The following is a 20,859-nucleotide window of genomic DNA, read 5'->3' on the forward strand; positions in this document are numbered from 1 at the left end:
TTTATATTTTGGTTAAAGAGAGAAATCTCAAATTACATATAAGCAATGTTGTGTAAACCCTTGTTTCTACTGTTAAATCACATACTCCAAACACATGGAAAAGAGTAAGGAGCTCTCAGGGAGGGGCTGGAATGTTCTCTGTTCTGGAGCCAGCTTGGCCACTGCTATCTCCCATGGCTGTGATAAACCTGTGTGTCACTGCACTGCCAACATGCCCAAACAAAAGGGAAATGATTTTATTCCGAATGGACTTCACATCTCTCATCCAATTCTCAAACAAGGGTGCTCTGGATCTGAAATTTCAACTGAAATTTCAAATTTCATATACTGCTTTTCATCCAGTCCCTGCAGCTCTGGGCTTCCAGAACAAGCCCTGACAAAGGAGCACAGCACTACCTGTAATCAGCCAGAATGGAAATAATCAATAAACCATCATCTTATAATGGCAATGTTAACATTTCTTGAGAATGTCTTTCACCCTTAATCTGTTTGACATTTGCAGTTAGAAATAAAGTGACGCAAAAAGGCACTGCTGTGTTTGTATTTTTATTTCACTTGTTTGCTTTGTGCAGACAAAAGGGACTGACTGGTGCTGGTGATCCAGGGAAGTGCTGAGGTTTTGGAGTGCTGGAACACCCCACAAGCCAATGCAGTGGCATATGAACGTGCAACAGCATATTTAATTAAACACACTCAGCTAGGCACAACACAGAAGCATTTCCAGGCTCTTTACAACCACCTTCACCTCCAGTACCTGCACATTTTAGTAAATATTTTTTGTAATAATAATTGCTAAAGTGCTTTTTGAAGCAAACTTGCCACAAATGATTACTGGATAAACAATACTTCCGTGTGTTTTTTTTTTTTAATGTGGAGTGAGTCTTAATTATGCACTTCATAATCTTCCTACTTAGACAAGCCAAATTTAATTAACATCTTGCACTACTGTACCTGTCAATGCTTTCTTTAAAATCTAGAACTAAATGCACAGCTAAAGCCTCTTCTTGTCTTGTTAATACAGGGATTAGTATATAAAATGTACTATTATGTACTAGTATGTATCTCTACTGGCTACTTTTAACCACCACAAAAGCAAAGTTGAATATTCTTAACCATTTAATTATAGCTACAAACAATTATGTAAATGTTTATTGACTGTGTAACAATTACAAATGTTGAACAAACTCTACACCAATTAGAAAAAATACCTAAAGTCTTTCACATCTGCTATTTCAGAAAGGCAAGGACCTTGAGATTCCACCCGAACCCCAGAGATTTCAGCCCCAGCACTCACGTTGATGCCTGGGATATATTTATTCCAGACTCACACACTACTAGTGGATATCACAGCAGTTTTGGAATAAGTGACAGGTTCTCCCTCTAATTTTTTATTTATATACTCATCCAAATAAAACGTAGGATCTCTAGATCTAGAACAGAAAACTCTCTTTACCAGCTTACTTTGATACTGCTGTGTGTAGAATTAGACTCGCATTTTTCCCTGATTTGTCACATACAAATGAAAAATATTTTCGAAAATAGAACTAGAATATAATCGTAAAACCTCAAAACTAAGCAAAGGACAACCACAGCATTTAAAATTATAAGCCAAATTTTTTCTTCAACTGATTGGATTATAAATTGATGTCTTCCCATGTAACGCCATGGTGATGCTTTGAGAAAAATACTTTGCATTTCCAGAATAATGAACAGACATTTTCATCTGTGATGTATAGTTTTAAAAATATGTCTGTCTGTGTGTATATGTATATAAATGTATGTGTAAACATTATTAATGATGATTTCAGTGTCCATCTTCACATAACTTTAAAATTGCACTCAAATTTATGGCAACCTTCATATCCTTGTCTCACAGTTGTCATTCATTTTGTCCTGGCTTATGTTCCCTGCAGGAGGGAGAAAAGGGAGTTCTTCTGACACATCTGCCTTTAAAAATGCTGATTAAGGTTAACCAGCAGCTAAAACACCTTACACACAAAGAACAATTTAAAAACAAATCAACCAATCCCTCAAAATCCTTATTTTCTGGGCTGGGAGACTTTAAAATTCCCCAAAAGGATAAGAAAAAGATCTAGTGTTAGTAACAGGTTTTTAGAACTGCACAGTGAAAAGACACATACAGAGCTCATAAAAAAAAAAAAAAGATTTTTTTTTTTTGATCATGGACATGAAAGACAAACACAGGGAAATATTTTCCACTAAAACATTTGAGCAAATTTGGCTCCCTTGTTCTCTGACAAAGACCATGAAGAAATGTTCTTTCTGGCATTTGCTCTAATGTCAGAATACAGCAATTTTTTTATCCAATGGCACATTCAGAGTGAGGGAAAAAAATGTTGAAAATATCATCTGCACTGAATTGAAGCTATTGTAACATATGCTTAATATTTCTCACTTATGAACCACCTTGAACAACCTCTTTTCCAAGCTTCCCTCCTTTTATTAACTCCCAGAAATTAAACCCTGTTGAATTCCTTGCCACTTCATGGGATTGTTCTACGTATATTTTTCCAGTAATGCTGTATGACAGCCAAGTTTACATCACCATGGGTAATTCTTCTGCAAAGCAGGCAGATTTTGAAGTATCATTAAAACAATACAAGATATTAATTCAAAAGAAAGGCCCTCAAATTCAAATACATGAATGCAATATGAAATTATCAAAAATAATTTATCTGAACCCATAGACACATGTCCATTCAAAATTCAGAGTGTGTATATAGGTACATCTTCCCTCCTTCTCTCAAAGGCTTCTTTTTTTTTTCAGGGTTGTTTTTCGGTTTTGGTTGGTTGGTTGGTTGGTTTGGTTTTTTTAATACACATGAAGGCACACATTTCCTTTTCTTTCCTCACCTGAGATTCTCATACAATTCTTTCAGTTGGGATGTCACAAAAAAAACCCCTATTGTTGACCTTCAAGCCCAATACTTGGGAAACAGAGGAAATAACTGATCTCAAATCATCAAGCCACTATCTACACCACAGGCTGTTCAGCTTTCCCCTCACCACCCAAGAGGGAAAGGCAAACACCTTCAGAGGGCAACTTGCTCCCCCTCACTTGAGCAATCACCTGACAGCACCATCTCCTCCCAGTGACTGTGGGAAGAAGCTCAGCCAGTCAGCAAATGCTTGACATCCCCCTCTCTGACAGCTGAGGTCAGGCAAGATAAAACCTCTCCAAAGTGAAGACCGAGCCTGATTTCATGACTATCACATCCAGCCTGCCTAAATGGGTGCCTGGATGTGGTTATGTTACTGTGGCTGACAGGGCTGCTGTTTGTCAGCTGAGCTGTGACAGCTGCCTGGGCTATGAATTGTTTGTGTGTGTATTTATGAAAAAAACCCCCACAGTGGCTCAAACCATCTTCATGAACAAATGAACCAGGTGTACAGGACCAATGCCCCCAGTTCAGCAGATGAGCCACTCATTAAGCCACAGTAATTTGCTCAGTCAAGGTCATATACCCTTCAGCTTGTGAGGTCTTGGAGAAAAAAGCAAAGATGATTGTTTATTTAAACTCTCCCTCAGCTGAAAAGCACTTTTGTAGTATGTGAACTGTGCAACATGGCCTTGCCTTTAAAGCTGTATTGTGAGGTTATTTAACACGCATTGCCTTTTACAAACAAAAGTGTTTGGTGAGTCTGACTACTAAGTAGCCTAAAATGATTTTTATTTTTGCTCTTAGCAGATCCATAACTCGCTTTCTTCTCTAAGGACATGTGACATTTTACACTTCATAGCAGAAGGGAATAAATATGAGTCCACATTTCCCACATCCTCTCTGTTTTAAAACTTGATCTCACACCCTCCTTATTCCACACTCAACTCATGACCTCCTCCCAAAGTAGGAGAGGGCACCCTGCTTACCTTTACAATATTATGGTGCTTAAGAGACTTCCACAGAGACACAAAACCTGGGTAAAGCCTTGTAGCCAACCCTAGGATATCTGCAAGGAAAGCTACTGGCAAAAGAGCTTCCAAAAATTATGTTTCCTCTCCAGGAAAGGAATAACGGGAGAGTGGGAAAACTACTGTCATCACTGTGAGCTGCACTGCAAAATAATGTATTTCATTTGAAATATAAAAAAAAGTCAACATACACTTTAAATTTGTTACAGAGTCCTGGCTTCATGTCTCCCAGGAGGTGCATCATGGTGTCCAGTAATTCCCGACTGGAACTGACCAGGAACTCGCGGCCAGAGGCCAGCGCAGCCACGTCTGTGGGAGAGCACGAAACATCACCATAAAAACCACATTTCAAACAAAAGCTTTTGCTAATTATCAGCACCACTAAGAAGATATGTGTGTGAAGAATGAACTATGGCATTTATATAAACTTCAGACTATATTCACCTACACAGCAAATACTGAACAACAAACACTGGTCAAGTGTGTTCATAATTCTACTTTGGTAACCAAAGCATTTATCCAGAATGCACAGTGTCCCAATAGCAACACAGTAAATTGTGAAAGAAAAGGCTGTATTCATCCACAGGTCATGTGTGACGGAAGCAAAGCTGATCATTATAGGTTCCACTTTAAAGAAACAAGATTGCAGAGTTTTACAACTGCTCAATTCAATATACCTGCCATGCTACACAACCAAAATTCTTGTGAACATCTACTCAAATTCTCTTTTCATACCACTCTGCAAGTGTGGCATTATTCAAGCACAAACCGAAAGCACAAACCAAAAGACCAAAAGCCTCAAACTCGGTACAGTGGCATAATACATCACGTGCTGATTTGATTATAATCTTTAATGACACCCCAGCAGCTAAAAATCCCACATTCAGAAAAGCTGTTCATTCAAGATTCACTTATTTACACAAATTTTCACTGTTTCATCTATCTTGCATCATGTCTTTAGTGTAATTTGACATTTACACAGTTTCACAAAAATGCAGATGATGTATCAACCCTATGTCTCACAGCCCTCCAAGCCAAGGGCAGTCATTCTACAGCAGATATGTCACTTTTTACTTATTTTCTGGCCCTAAAGAAAATACTTAGTATGGAAATCAGGTTTATTACCTTCTACTTGTCTTATACAGAGAAAGTGTGCTGTATCTGACAGTAACCAAATTTTTAAGCAGTTTCAAAATCCATAGTCCATGCCTTAAGATGGGGCTGCTTTACTTGCACCATCTGCAATATGTTATCTTGTGATTCACAAAATAAATTGATGTGTACAAACTAATGTGAGCGTACAAGACTGGTACAATGGTCCTTGTTTCATTCCAAACTGAAAGATGCAATAGGGAATTTCAGAACTCAATGGCTCTCTACCCATCTAATCCTTAATGATGTCACAGGCAGCACAGAAGTGCCTGTAACAGAAGTGTCAGTACCAAAATTTGCTAGAACTTTAGAAAGTCACCCAAGATATCAATACTGACTACTTAACTTTGAAAAGCTGTATTCACTGCAGCTTCTATGAGGCAATATACATCCCCAGTATGTGTGGAATGCTATTCTGAGACACAACATTAACTTACTTGTTACAATCCCTGCCAAAGCTAATACAAACTGATTTTCCTCAGAATCCAAATCCTGCTGTTTCATGTCTTCACTTAATGACTTCACAAAGCTCTCCATGGTCTGGGCAGTGATTGTGAAAAACTTTACTGCTTTACTCTGCAAGCATGGAGGAGAAGAAAGATTACACACACTACAGCAACTATAACTACTGGATGCTACACAAGAACTGGACAACCTTCCAAATTATTAAAACATCCAAAACCTTAAAACCTACTTCAAAAAACAACAGAAAATACCAGGTATTCACCAAGTGACATGTTTGATTCCCTGATATTTGAAACCATTGCCTCAGAAGAAAATAGGAAACTACCCAATGCAACACTTATTCATAAAACTGAACCATTGCAAATTTACCTCCTAAACACAAAATTATATATATCAACTTATACTCCAGTCTCAACTTATATAGTCTTTTATTCATTTTGTGAAGTGACTGAAAATTTTAATACTTTTGCAAAATTATTGCTTTCACAGTATGTGCAAAGCTACTGAAAACACTTATTTATTCCTCCAGTGCTGCACATTCACCACATTAAAGATGAACCATTCCTGTGGGGAGACTCCAGCAAGAGGAGACAAAAAGCAGGCTCAGTCAACACAGCATCTCCACAAATCATGCTGTGGGCCCAGAATAACAGGAATGAAGGGATCATGGGAAAGAGGATGAAAACAAGTGCTGGATGTGGTTTTTATACTTCCATGGACACCACACTTGAAAGATAGCAATTTTAACACGAGCAGTGACTATAGCTCAAGAACCAGAAGGTGTGGGAGAACATGAAGAGCCCTACAAGTTATTATGAAAAAACAAATTCACATGGGAACATGAGGGTACTAAGAACCCTGAGTAATTGGTATGTTGCACAGAAGACACAGAAAACAAGAGAAACCTTCTATCTGCCAGTCTCTTCAGGCTTCACTGGCATCCTCTCTGCTGATCTTCCTTTCCAGACAGCCACTACTTAACTAGTGCTGAGGTCTGAGGAGCTGCAGCAGAGACCCATCAGGTTTATAAATAGCAAACGTTACACACTCTGCACACTCTCTTATTAACTAGATGGCATTTTCACGGGACTGAAGAATGTCTCACCCACACATGTTGAGATAAGGACAGTTCTGAGAGCACCTATTAAGGAGCTTGAGCTCAGATGGTGCAATGAACCTTTTGCTGAGTGTGGAACTCCTGTGTGAAAGCATCAGGTAACATGAAAAGTTTCTAGTAAAAATATAAAGTCGTTTGTCACTGTATCAGACAACTGAAGTAGCAAAACACCTTGTAGGATCCAAAATTTCTCAAGTTGAAGCGAGCCTTGATGCTGTTCTAAAATCAAACCTTCAGGTGGTATTTTCATGTGAGAAGCCTGTCATATCTGGTTGAAGCTTTTTGCAAGACAATCTCATGGGAATTAATTTACTTCTTTTTTGGCACAGGCAAGTAGGAAATCTTCAAAACTCACTCGTGGTGCTTCTCTGGATGTTTCTTCAACTCATCTCTAGGAACACATAGGCAAAACCAGCAGGCATCTCTCCCCCACTGCCTTGAGAACTATTTGTGTCACATTTCAAATCTGCTGCTTAAGTTTTGACTTTCCCAACCCGTATGGACACAAAAGGTATATTGATCACTAACATTTTTCAGTCCATTTGCATTATGGGACTGTAAGAAAGGCCTACCTCTGTATTGGTGCAAACACTGCAAAAAGCTAGGGCATTGCTCCCTAAGGCATGACATGATTCTGAATTGATGCCACCTTTCCCATGTGCTTAAATATCAGCAACAGTTTCAAAGCACCCTTGATGTTCTCATATATTTCTGTAGTTCACAGTACCTTCTCAGGGAAGGAGGGAAAGAGTTACAAGCTGTACAACTTGTCCCAAAATAACCCAAACCAAAAATGTTGTATGACATATCTCTATCATCTTTTAATGACCTGACTCACTGCCAATTGTAATCTGTGGTTGACACAATGCCATACAATCCATTTATGTTTTTCCTAGGGGTCTTGTTGCAAACCCAGGCACGTTTCTTACAGTGTAATGTGCACCATCACAGGAATATGATGCCCCCAACTGTTGCTATGATCTTCACCAGAAGTACAGCAGTTCAACAGGCTTTAATGATTGCTGGAAATGACTGTAAGAGAAGTTATTTGCATTTCAAACCAACCATTTCAACCAACCTAAACTCCAAATCACTGCATCTTCACAGTTGGGCTTTTTACCTTTATACAAATCTTCAGGCAGCAGTTTTATTTTTAACTAACTCAACTAAATATTAATACTTAAGACTGCTTTCAACAAGCAGCCTTGCTCCCTAAATTTTAACTGCTTTATACAGTGTTTACAATTTTTTTTCCTTAGTAACTGCTGCTGCTTGGATTTGGAATCATCAGAAATTATCAGCAAAAGGCATCACCATACAGCTTTCTAATATCCAATATAAAGTTGTAATTGTATTTTAGAGCACCCAGCTAGAACAACTCTTACAAACACATTGGTTTATCACTTACTATAATGAACTAAGCCTATTCACTCAGCTGTTCATAATGCTGCTAAAAAAATCAAGCCAAAAGAAACTGTGGCATCAGTTCACTCAGATTAAATACAGCAATTCCTTCTCATGTTGGCTGTGTCAAGAATGAAAACCGTATTTTTATCAGGCCTGTTCCTCTGATCCCCCTTAAATCCATCAGCTGCACTTGGCAGTGAAACTGTGATGGTTGCAATATTACTATTGCCATTAACTGTTGTTGTTTTGGTTTTGTGCTTTGTTTTTGACTTTGATTTTCTTTTTTTCAAATAGTCTATTTGTCCATGTTTAATATTGATGATTTAATAAGATCCACTAGCAGTGAGGGTCTCTAAATTTCCACGAGTCATTCAGGCAGCAGAAAGATTTAAAGAAGTTGAGAATCGATGGATCTCTTCCTCATGGAAATAGCTCTTCCAAGCTCTCTACAGGCATGGAAACTCCTGCATGTGCCCAGAACTATTTTCTCTTAGCTTGTGAAGATATTTACAACGTGCTAACTGTAGCCTTGCTTCCAGTTGAATTGTGTGTGGTGGAAAACAGATAACCTTCATTTGGTAACAAAAGAATGAATTACTTCATCTACTCATAACACTTCATAGCTCCAACCCTTTTAAAATGAGAAGATGGTTCCCAAAGAATATGCAAACCAGAAAACATTTTTGCTGTCCAGATAGTTCCTGAAAAACCTCCTCAACGTCCTTATTTTAAAGCTCCTTGTTTTAAAGGCCTAAGAACATTACCACAGGGCAGTATTCACCTGCCATACTTACTCCTCCTAGGATGGATTTCACAGCCTCCTCATTGCTGGATACCCCCCAGAGCAAGGTGCACACTGCTGCTCCCATCTCTGTGCAATACTCTGCCTGCTGCAGGAGCTGCTGCTTGGCCTCGTTCAGCTGCTGCCGCAGGTCCAGTTTCTCCTGGAACAGCATAAGGAAATTTGGGTTGCACTTCATGTCTGCCACAAGTTTCTAGGCTAAGGGACAGAACAAGAAACACAGAACAAGAAGCACAATCACAGCCATCTCTGAAGTGGAGGGTAACCCAGAGCAGTTGCAGGCATGTTCCCTCTCTCCTGAGCTGTGTCTAAGCAGTGCAGGCTGACAGGAACCAGAAACTGTCCACAAGGTCAAACCGAGTGACCCAGCGAGACTGAGTGGCACCTAGAGAAGCTTGATAGGAGTCACCTCCCCCTGAGCAAACATCTCCATGTCTCTTCAAGAGAGAGGGGATTTCAGCATCAGGGGCCAGCCTTCCCTGACACCTGACAAAAGATACTGGAAACATCTTAGAGGAAGAGAGGGTTGGTTTGTTTTTCAAAACAGTCTTCTGCTCTAGCCAACATGGAACAGTTGCTGGATATCTAGGATAAATACTGTTGTCTCTTCCAGCTCTTTTCTGTTGGCATAGTCCTGCTCAGCAGTGGCAAAGTAGGACAGAGTCCCAAAAAAACACACTTCAGGTTTGAAGCTTGGAGGGCCTTCCACTGCAAAAATGCCAAGGCACCACTGTGCATCCACGAGGTTGGATGGGGCTCTGAGTAGCCTGGTCTACTGAATGTTGTCCCTGCCAATGGCAGTGGGGTTGGAATGAGGTAACACAACCCCAAAATCCCTTCCAACACAAACTATTCTGTGACTGTAATCAAGGAACACTTAAGTGAGCTGCTCAGTGGTTCTTGTCACAAAGCATAAAGAGAGAACAGATCAACCCTACAGAACCAGAGCATAATTTCCACTTGGCAGTACTTTTTCCCAATCACATGGGAAGCTGGCTGGAAGAATATCATGAGATTGGGTAGGATTCTAGGTCTCACTGACTTCCTACCAGCTGCCACAGGAGTAGCAAAGCTGCTGCACTTCTCAGATTAGAGCCAGAACAGACAGTGAGCTCAAGGCAAAGATTCTGTAGTCTGTGTCTCTCAGGGTGGCTGGAGGATCCCAACTAACTGCAAGTAAGGTGTTATTAGACAGTGCTGCAGGGAAAGACCAAGACCAGTCAAGAAAAATTATGTTAATTCAAGTATTAAAAGAGAGAGAATCGCAGACTGCATGATGGCAAAAGTACTGAAGGATCTTACTCTGCCCATTTTACAGACATGGGATTTTCAAATTCACTGCAGAAAACATCTTCCTCAGCTCAGCCTTCCCGGTGTGTTTGGCTGTCAGGACAAAGTATGGGGAAATGCAAAGGAATCTTTTCCATGTCTATGCAAAGGAATCTTGTCTATGTCTATGACAAGACTTTCGATCATGTATTGTCATCAAGACCTTAGAATAAGTATCTTGTCATTTTTGGGGTTCACCTCACTGCTTCATGTTGAGGGTTTGGAAAGAATAGAGATGTAAACTCGTGAAAATTTATGTAACATGATACCAACCAGCAGAGAGCTCTGTGCTCTGTCACCAGTTACCTACTGAGCCTCCTGATCATATCTACCAGTCTGATTTGCTCTGCTGCTAATGGAACACACAGGTGAGAATTTGTAAAGTCCAAATTAAGTTTCTCATGTAGACTGCTGTGTGTATTTACTCTCCACAGTCCCTTTCCCCTACATATGCAAAAGACTGACATTGCTGCTGATTCCATAGGCAGAGCCTCCCAGGAAAAGTCTCTTATTTCCTAATACTTTGATCATTTTTAAGCAAATTAGCCAAATTCCATCTTTCACATGACTTACTGCCAGGCCTATCAGCTTTTCTGCCACCATGTGCATCCACAAAATGTCCTCAGGCATCTTCCTGCCTAATCCCTATATTCTGCCTGTCTTTTCCACAGTGTCCTAATCTTAGGGGAACGTGTCTTTAATACATTTTTGTTGCATTTTGCATTTGGATGCTAATACTGAACACGACATAAAACCCAGTAATACCAAATCTAGATCCCCCAACAAGGATGCAAAGCCAGCAGATGAAATGCCAGAATTTTTAATAGATCAAAAGCAACATCAGAACAAAGATACAAGGCAAGGAAAACAAGAGAGTGCATTCAAGGGCCAGGAAAATAAACGGAGCCTGCAAAAGCAAATAACCTGGCTGGAAGCAACACTCCTAAGAGTTCACATCACCAAACAATCCCTGTGCTACACAACACCACCATCTTCAGGAAAAGGTCAAGGCACGAGAACACAGCAGTGCCCAAGTATGGAACTACAAAAAGGCAGACAAAGAAGACATCAGCCAAGAATAACATGTGCACTTCAAGTTTTGCTCAGGTTCAGAAAGCACAGCAATTCCCTGATCAGTGATACAGCTCTGCACAGAGAATTTGGAATGCAAAACATTGATTTATGATGACCTCAGAAAAGGACACTGCTCAGCTTGAAATACATTTATTTTATGTTTGTTTCAGTGAATAGTTTTCTTCTCCTTCAGAAGATAAATATGTAGAAAACAAATCAGAAACTCTACACAAGGATGCCTAGAGCAGAACAGCAACCAAATGCAAAACACCAGAAAAGTGATTAACAGGAACAAAAATCACACATTTACACACACCAGCTTGTTGTATCCTGAAGTGCTAAAGGACTTCACAACATCATGAGCACAAATCACTTAAATGCACCTTCCTGGCATTTAACATACACGGCACAACAGAGAAGACATGAAGAGAAGAAACACCAAAACAACCTCTCCTAGTAAACAACCCATACTTCAAGTAAAACTCATCCAAAAGAAATCATAAACCCAAACCACCTGCCCTTTATTTTGTAGTATTATCAAGAATAATGGGTGGGACTCAAAGTCTAAAGCAACAACATTGTCTTGCAGAGATTTTATCCTGGGTACTTAGACAACTGAAGGACCTCAGTGCACAGCAAAACAAACCCTGTACTTATTGCTGAACTGCAACAGCTATCCAGAAGATATTTATTTTGAATTAAGGAATATCCAGATTGACAACTATTCCATCACACCCAACTTCATTCCAGGATGACTTTTCCATGCAGATTTGCACTAAAACTGCATTTCTGAAGTCTGCCTTATTCCTCTTCAAAAATGAAGTAAGTTTTGTAGGTTCATCTGCCTTTGTGCAATCCCCAGCCTGGCAAATGCCAGCTGTACAACCCCACCAATGTGAGCTCCTGCTGACTGCTGAAGATGGCTCCAAGGAAATGAACTTTTGCAGCAAATAATCACCACTGATTCTCTCAGAGGCTCATTTGAACCCAAATGGCTTCACAGTCTGAGAAGTCACAGTCTTTGAGATTCCTTCATTGTTAAGAATCTCCCCTCTCATGATCACTAAATACAATATTGACAGAGCAAAAGGAAGCCTGAAATTGCTCTTTGATTCTCAGCTCTACATGGCAATTGGATCAATAGGTTCTTTGAGAAAGACTATTAACACTAAACAAAGGTACACAGCTCACAGCAAACCAAGAGAGGCTGGTTTCATTCTGTACATTGCACTGCTTAAATTATCTCCTATTGTCCTCTCTGAAAATGTGTTACAGCAATGTTGAATTCAAAAGAACTGATTTTGTGAAGGACTTCTTGATTCCAGCTATACCACAATCTTCCCAAACACCCAATGTTTTTCTTTAACATGTTAATATAAACAAAATGCTTGATTTTTAAATTCCCATGCACCAAGACAAAGCCTGCCAAGAACCTGTAACACAACTCCATACAACTGCACTTCACAGAGTATAAAAGCTGAGAGAGATCCCTGCAGCTATGCAGGAGTCCTGTACTGCAGTGGGAGACAATTGGTACCTCTGTTTGTACACACTGACTTCTTTCTGGTACTAAATCTTAGTATATTTTACCTAGGTACAAGATTGACTCTTTTGCTCTAGAAATACCAAGAAGAAAAAGAAATCAGTTATGCCCTTATGGGTTTTATTTTCCTCACCACCTGACTATATGCACAGACATCCCAAATTGTTTTTCAGACTGAGGATTTATTTTGTGACATAAACATGAAAACTGATCATTACTGCTTTTCTTATTAGAACTCAAGTATGCAGATACCAATATTCTGGCAGCAAATCTACCTTCTTCTCTCTCATACAATCTGCCTGGGCTGTTTCCAGACGGGCTCTGAAGTGTTCACAATCCATTCTCAGCTGCTCTATTTCCTCCTCTTTTTTCTCCAGGTCTGTGACAGGATAAATCAGACAAAAGAAAAAAGGAACACATTAGGACCAATGGGCCTGCACTAAAGCAGAGTGAATCCACCAAGTGCAACTTCACTGAGGTGCCTGAGCTGATTGCTTGTGTGAGATCACCTCCCCGTGGCTAAAGGGGAATCTTACAACTTGCTGTGTGGCAGCAGCACTGAGAAAGCAAACCAACATGTTTCTGATTTAAAAGAATCACACCTAGTGGATAAATACTGAGGGCTGAGAAGATTTTTAAAAATTTACTCAGTTTTCTACTTTGTTTTGATTATGGTTTTCATGAAAATTCCATGAGTGAAATTTAATTCAAGTCAGTGACTAGATTAAAAACCTAAGAAAAATACCAGCATCAGTCAAAAGTGAGTGTTTCAATCTACATGGATAGCTAGAATGAAAAACAGAGATTCTAAACATTTTAAATTAATATTTATAAGTAGTATAAGCAACCCAGTCTCATGAAAGGTGTCCCTGCCCACAGCAATGGTGTTAAAACTGTATTAAGATTCCTTCCAACCCAACCCATTCTGTGGTTCTAAGATTATATACCATTTAAACATTATGTCAGTTACAACCAAATTTTATGATTCCCTTAAAAAATTCATTTCTGATATTATCATTAAATCAACATTTCTGATGTTATCAGAAATTTGTTCCAATTTAGACACTTCATTTTAGTGAACAGAAATCAAGTTAAAAGTATTCTATGTCACCAGTATGATGCCTGTTTTAAAAAATTCCTTTTGAAGGGTATTTTTAACAATAGTTGTGTGTTGTATCTTACTTTAAGAACCACACTTCTGGATGCTTACTATTTATACTGACAAAAGGAAACATGTTTAAGGGAGTTACAAAAAGTAAAATCCAAATAGCATCTACTTTAATTTTGGTTAACTTAAAAAAAAAAAAAAACAACAAATTACACCCCAATTTTAGCACCATACATGATTAGCATCATGACAGTTTGGTCTATGGCTTAATACATTTCAAATACTTTCCCTAACATGTGGTCAATATTTTTTAATGTAATTATTAAAAATCATATCAAATTCAATCATGAGAAGATAACACCATTAAAAATTATCAAATTATGTTCTTATTAATGAAAGAACTTGATTTCTGGCATTCTACACAGTAATTCTATATGATTTGAAAATAAATTCCCTCCTGTTTTGGTCCTAACTGACAAGTTTATCACCTTAAATATACACACATTGCTTTGAGTAGCAGGTCTAAAAGGAGAAAAGCTGTTTGTGGCTGCTTTATCTGAAGGAGTGGGATGTATTTCCATTCAGCCATTCAGTGTGGTTCTAAGCCAGCAACACTTTTTAGCAGAAAGCAAAGAGGCAAGGCAAGGTTCACTGCTGGGAAACATCTCAGTTCCAGGACATGCTCTCTGAGCACTCACTTTTCAACTTGCAACCCACAGGAAAAGATGGAAGGAAGGAATGGATTCATGGAGTTTTTGAGGATAACTGTGGTCAGTGGCAGGAAACTTCACACCTGTCAAGTGAAGAAAATTCAGTCTCATGCGTGTCTGACTGTGGGTGTGAGTCCTAAGCAGCTGACAGCAAGACGTCTTGAGAATGAGTAGAACAAGTTCTGCTTATACACAACAGACCAAGAACTGGTTTATCAGGGCAGTTCATCCAGTGAAAATCTGTCACCACAAGAAAACAAGACCTCTTGAAAGAGAAAAATCACTTCCAGCATTTGAGAGGATGGATACAACCTGAATCCAGCCAGCAGACACAAAAAGATGCCACATCCTTCGCTGGCAGGTATCAAAGATCCTGGAACCAAACCTGAGCAAGGAGGGGAATAATATTGACTACAGACTGTTAACACAATGCAACCTGTAAAGGGCTTCAGATAAAAGAAGGATGTGTCAACATCCTCCAAGGTATCACAATGTTTTTTATAGAAGAAAGAAAAAAGGACAATAGTGGAAGCTGCTGAAAAGAGACTTACTTCTAACTGTGCCTTATTTGTGCAAACTCCTCTGCTACATCCAGTCAGCTCTCCCAGCTGAGCCCTTGCTCTGAAGAGAAAGCAGCACCTTTCACTAGCAACTTGAGTGAGCAAAAAGAAATATGAAATGGCATCTTCATACAAAGAGGAAATATGTAACTTCACTGCAGTGGTAAATCAGACTCTGGTAAATCAGGCTCTGGGAAGAAGTGGCACTTGCTCTCGAGACAGAAACTCAAAAGCAGAACAAGGCACTGTGTACAAGGAAAGAAGAGAAGGCCCCCATTTCGGGTGTGAGGTAGATTCATTCTCATCCACAGAAAGTTATAGGTTGTATCAGGAGATTTCCTGGACCAGAGATCTAATCTCAAAGCTCTGGGAGGTAGAGAACTGCATACAATACAGATGAATGCCAACAAGTGATTAAATTCCAATTCTGCTGCTCCGAATGCTACATCAATGTTAAATGCTATTTATAACACTTCCCAGTGGAGCAAGTTCCACTAAACATATACATAACAATAAAGAAAAATTGCTGGAGCTGTATTTCTAAGACTCCTGGAGCCAAGCACTCTTCCTGAGAAGCACAGTAAAAACAAAACAGAACACTCTTTTCAAAATGTATAATTATCCTGGCAAAAATCTTAATAAAAACCCTGACAGCAGCCTGAAAAGTAGGTGTTGGCTGCACTGAGCATTGTCAGCTCAGATCTCAGACATCACCCATGGGAAGCTGCCACAGGAAATGGATGTCCTGTTGGTCTACACAGACCAGTGAAACAAGCAAAAATCTCAAGATTACTCAAAGCTGTTCAAGACTCCATCAGTTTCACAACCAAATGGGCCAGAGATATTGAAAGTCTCTGACTATAATCTACACTTCTTGAGGAGCAGGAGGCTCTGCTTCTCAAGCATACTTCAGAGTACCTAGAAAACTGCAACAGCTGATGGAAGTCTGGAGATGTACAAATCACACATTAGGCTTCTGTAAGAACAATGGGAAAAACATCTCTAGGAGCTGCCAGGACTCCTGTAAGCTTCACATGCCACTCCAAGAGACTGTATGTTGCAAAGAGCACCATTATGAGAGTGAAGGCTGCTTGTCCCTGTGATCACCTTGTGTGATCCCTATGCTTCAAAGCCTCCTTTCAGTCTGCCTTATTTCATGCTGCAGAGGTAGGAGAAGACTGGAGCAGCAAAAATCACCACCTGACTTGTCCAGCTGTAGGGACACATGATGACCAGAGCCTAAATAAATACTCAAATGACCTCATCACTTGCAAGAGAAATCTCCACTGGGGAGATAGACTCAGAGAATTCAAAGGCTGACTCAGCTTCAGGTCCTCCCTAAAAGGACCCAGAGAATGCTGGGCAGCCAGCAGAACATTTCATGGGGTCTTAAAATCCCCATGTTGCTGCCATGCTCAGGATGGCCCTGACAGTGTCTCCTTGATGCCTGGCATGAGGAATGTAAGCAGGATCAGTGAGAGGAATCTCAAGATTGGACATGCATGTAAGTAGGTAAAAACCAGTTGAAGATCTTGAACACTGAATGCCACTGGAAACAGTCCTTGATGCTTTGCAAGAGCATGAAGAGAACATTTCCAGATCCTATCCACTGGCTGTGACATGGAAGAATCTTCCCAAAGAGTGGATCACTGAGGCAGTGGGAAGCTCTGCCCCAAGACATTACACTGTCAGACAGGCCTTGAGGCTCTATTTTACTCTTTCTCAGCTCACTGCTGCAAATTATTTTCCCATTTATCACTTGATATTATAGAAGAGACAAATTCACTGTGATCTGTCTCAGTGCTTGTTCCATGTCTTTTCAGGTAAAACCAAATCCTTGGATAACAGGTAAATTGTACAGCTGAAGGTAAGCTACAGGCTAGGGATGGAGCTGAGTCCTATTTGGACTCTGTGGTGGGAGTGGTGTCATTTTTGAAAAAATAATGTGCAGAGAAACCCAACATTGAAAAACTGGACTTTGGGGACAGCAGTGAAAATACTTTTATTACGGAGTCTTTACCTTTTTTTTTTTTTCTAATTAGTATAACATACAAACTAAAAAACAAGACAGGCCAAATACAAGATTAACTCACTCTTCCTTTAAATTTTTATCCACTGCTATTTACCATAATTTTGTTGGGGTTTTTTTTCTGTGCAAACTGACCTTTTGGAAAACAGAATGCTTTTTGCCTTTTCTCAAAGGGAAAACACTTTTTTTTTTCTGATACAGCTTCCTTTACTGCCTGAACTATTACTTTTATCCACAGTAAAATATTTTTAAAGATTAATTTGACATCTCTGATTACTCCTAAGGCAGCCTGTAATTTTCTTCACTGCAAACACATTAATTTACTGAAGCAGTCACTGAACAACACAGTAGAATCTGGAATAGCTCCACAAATTTTACATCTATTTGTAAGGGCACAACAGTTTGTTCTAAGTAGTTCTGGCAGAAACTGTAAGAGCTTGTAAGATGGTGTTACTCACTTGATTCAATAGCATCCAGCTTCTGGAATGTCCCCAGGATATCTCCGTTTACTATTTTGGGTAAGAAATCCCGCAATTGCATAACTTCAGTTGTCAGCCTTTCCAAATCCCTCCTTCTGACTTTTACAAATTGCTCTTTGGTCTCAGCCTTCTGAAATAAAACAAGAAAACAAAGCAAAAACAAACAAACCAACAAGCAACCAAAGACATCATTACAGCCTTGTAGTGCTTTTCTGCTTGAACTTCTTTTCTTGGACAAAAATATTCCTCTGTATGACATCATTTCAGAAATTCATAACTTTTTAGAAGAGAACTATCCAGCAATAAAACCCAAAAGTCTCTGAGGTGGATCCTTGGATTGTAATCTAATTTTTGCCAGTGCCCTAAAGTAAATCATATTACCTCTCTGCATTGGTTTCTTCACCCACAACGTGTGCATTGCACCTGAGAATGCTGCAAAAATCACCACTCACATTTTAAAATGTGCAACTCTGTGTAAGCCAAGCTGTTGTTTCATGACTGTCGTAAAGGATACAACTACTCAGCTTTTTAATTAATTGAAACATTTGCAAGATCCTCAGTCCTAAATTACAGCAACTCTTTTGGAGGAAACTGTACTTTTTTCAAACAAATTTATCTTTTGAGAAGAGCAAAAATTATTTGCAGCCATCTGCAACCCAATCCTACGTAAATAATTTAATCCCAAGGTAAGACAGAAGATGTTTACTAGCTTCCTCTCCTGCCAAACTACAGCTATAAAAAAAACCTCATTCCATGTTCCAATAGAATGTGTTAATTTTCAAATTACAGAGCAATTTTTTAACCAAAAATCCATAAATTCCAATTTCTGATGTACATACATGTGCACGCTGCTGGATCTTAAAAAGCTACCCCACACACACTGACATAAAAATGTTTTAACGTGTTTTGACTAAAACATCACTTAATATGTTTTCAGAAAGCAAAGTTATCATGTATCTTAGTACTGTTTTGCACTGCATTGACAACAGTGCTGGAAAAATGAGATCTTTTATGTATCACATCTTATTCCAGGGGGAAGAGGCTAACAGAACAAAACCTCATCTCCTACAGGTACAAAATGTGCCATCCAGAGTCCTCTCAAGCCCAGACATATAAGACAAACAGAGATCATCCTTTCCAACCATTTCCTACAATTCTTTCCGCTTCCCTACTTCCTCAGATTGAGTATTTCCTTTCAGTTTTGCTTCCTACTCTATTTTTTCCCAGCTGTCCTTCAAAGACAGTCAGTTTTGGGGCAGGTCAGTCCCACCTTTGCTGGTTCAGAGGTATCAGAGCTGCAATAAAGGTAGGGAAGAAATATTTTGCTTTAATTTGAACTACAAGCTCAAAGTTCCATTTAGGAAGTGCTTGTGGCAAAGTTTCTAATGCCAAGTAGCACCACATGATGTGCTACTCTCTAGAGAGAAGAATTCAACTCATCTTGGTCTCAAGAAAGCAGGGAATAAACACATGGGAAGAGGAGTCTGGAGAGGAATGCCACCTGCATGTCAGCAACCATGAATGACACAGAGAATTCAGTATTGCTCAGACTTACAGAGCAAAATTTGGTACATACAAATAGCTCTGCTCACTAGCAGAAGCTGAATTCAAGTAAAACACACTGTGAATCACTAGTGTTAAGACATGAAATATACAGTAAGGAGAAAATTCTCGTATTTCCCACTGTAGGCACAGGTCTTTGCAGCACTGTTACAACAGACAAGTTTTATTTTCTCTGTTCAAGCAGCTACTCAACATCTCTCTGCACTACAAGAGTATGTTAAAGGCAAATACATTGGAGTTTTCTGTCCAGTCCTTGCAATAACAGCAGGTGCCTGGATGTAGGAAATTTCATCAGTTCTTGCAGGGTTTTTACACAGCGGTCAAGTTCTCCAGTTATGCAGCAGAACTCATGGCCTGCCTGGTGTGAGTCCACAGAAGGAAAATCTCCCAGGTTGGAAAGGCCAAACAGGGCAGTGCTCCCAGCTGGTGAGGAACCCCTACTGCCAGCCCTTTCCCCACTCGCTCCCCACCAGCCCAGGGTGCCTCTGGCACTGCTACAGCCCCACCCGCTCCCCTCCGCCTGCGGCCCCTCAGGCCAACAAGGCCCAGGACCACCACAGAACGCAACCTCCCCCCATTCCGCCTTCTCCTCTTCGGGGCGCCTAAGCCCCCAAGGACCCCCGGAGCGGGCCCGGCCTCAGAGCCAGCCCTGAGCGCCCCAGGGCCGCTCGCGATACCTGCGCGTCGCCAGCCAGGCAGGCTCTGCGCCACATCGCGACAGCGGCGACAGGGCAGGGCAGGGCGGGGAGCCAAGGGCGTGAGGGCGGGAAAGGAGTGACCACGCCCCCGGACTGGCCACGCCCCCGGACTGGCCACGCCCCCTAGCCAGCCGCGCCCCCTCTGATTGTGTGGGCGTGGTTGGGGTGTGGTATGGGCGTGGTTTGGGGGTCAGGCCCCGCCCCCAGTCCCGCCCGGAGCAGCCCCGGGACATCACCGGGATAACACTGGGATAACAACGGGATAACACCGGGACAGTTCCGGCTGCCGGGGACGGCCAGAGCAGGGCAGGGCTGTGGGGAGCTGCAGCCTGGCCGTGCTGTGGCGCCGCTGGGGCTGAGGGCTCCGGGGAGTGACATTCTCGAGTGTAGCCTCAGTAAATTCGCGGAGCGGCACCAAGCTGGAAGGGGTGATGATCTGCTGGAGGGCAGGAAGGCTCTGCAGGGGGATGTGGACAGGCTGGATCTATGGGCCGAGGCCAGTGATGTGAGGTTCACCAAGGCCAAGTGCTGGTCCTGCACTTGGGTCACAATAACCCCCTGCAGGTCCAGCATGGGGCAGAGGGGCTGGAGAGCTGCCTGGGGGAAAAGCACCCGAGAGTGCTGCTCAGCAGGGCTGAGCATGAGCCAGGTGTGCCCAGGTGACCAAGACTGTCAATGGCACCTGGCTTGTGTCAGCAATGGTGTGGCCAGCAGGACCAGGACAATGATTATGCCTCTGTGCTGGGCAAGGGTGAGGCCACGCTTCAGGTGCTGTGTCCAGCTCTGGCCACTCGATTTGGGGAGGACGTGGCACAATCACGCTCTGGTTGCACGGTGGTGACCGGTCAGTGACTGGATTTGACCATCTCGGAGGTCTTTCCCAGCCTTAATG

At 41.0% G+C, this 20,859-nt stretch overlaps 1 protein-coding gene across 2 annotated transcripts in view; it reads right to left on the reverse strand.

Annotated features, from left to right (window-relative positions):
• HSF2BP (heat shock transcription factor 2 binding protein) overlaps positions 1-20,068 on the reverse strand; it is a 30,161-nt gene extending 10,093 nt beyond the window's left edge. Inside the window, exons 1-6 of one of the 2 annotated variants that reach the window (XM_085045765.1) lie at positions 19,947-20,068; positions 17,686-17,836; positions 13,096-13,199; positions 8,867-9,016; positions 5,521-5,659; positions 4,123-4,240 (exon numbers count right to left, since the gene is read on the reverse strand). In XM_085045765.1, coding sequence (XP_084901891.1) covers positions 4,123-4,240; positions 5,521-5,659; positions 8,867-9,016; positions 13,096-13,199; positions 17,686-17,836; positions 19,947-19,982 — 698 coding nt within the window. In that variant the 5' untranslated portion in view covers positions 19,983-20,068. The remainder of the gene's footprint in view (positions 1-4,122; positions 4,241-5,520; positions 5,660-8,866; positions 9,017-13,095; positions 13,200-17,685; positions 17,837-19,946) is intronic. The other variant, XM_085045851.1, reaches the window with a different exon arrangement.
• Positions 20,069-20,859: the final 791 nt, after the last annotated feature.

This window comes from Lichenostomus cassidix, chromosome 1 (genome assembly GCF_008360975.1).
Source record: "Lichenostomus cassidix isolate B80296 chromosome 1, HeHo_3.0, whole genome shotgun sequence".
Lineage (NCBI taxonomy): Eukaryota > Metazoa > Chordata > Aves > Passeriformes > Meliphagidae > Lichenostomus > Lichenostomus cassidix.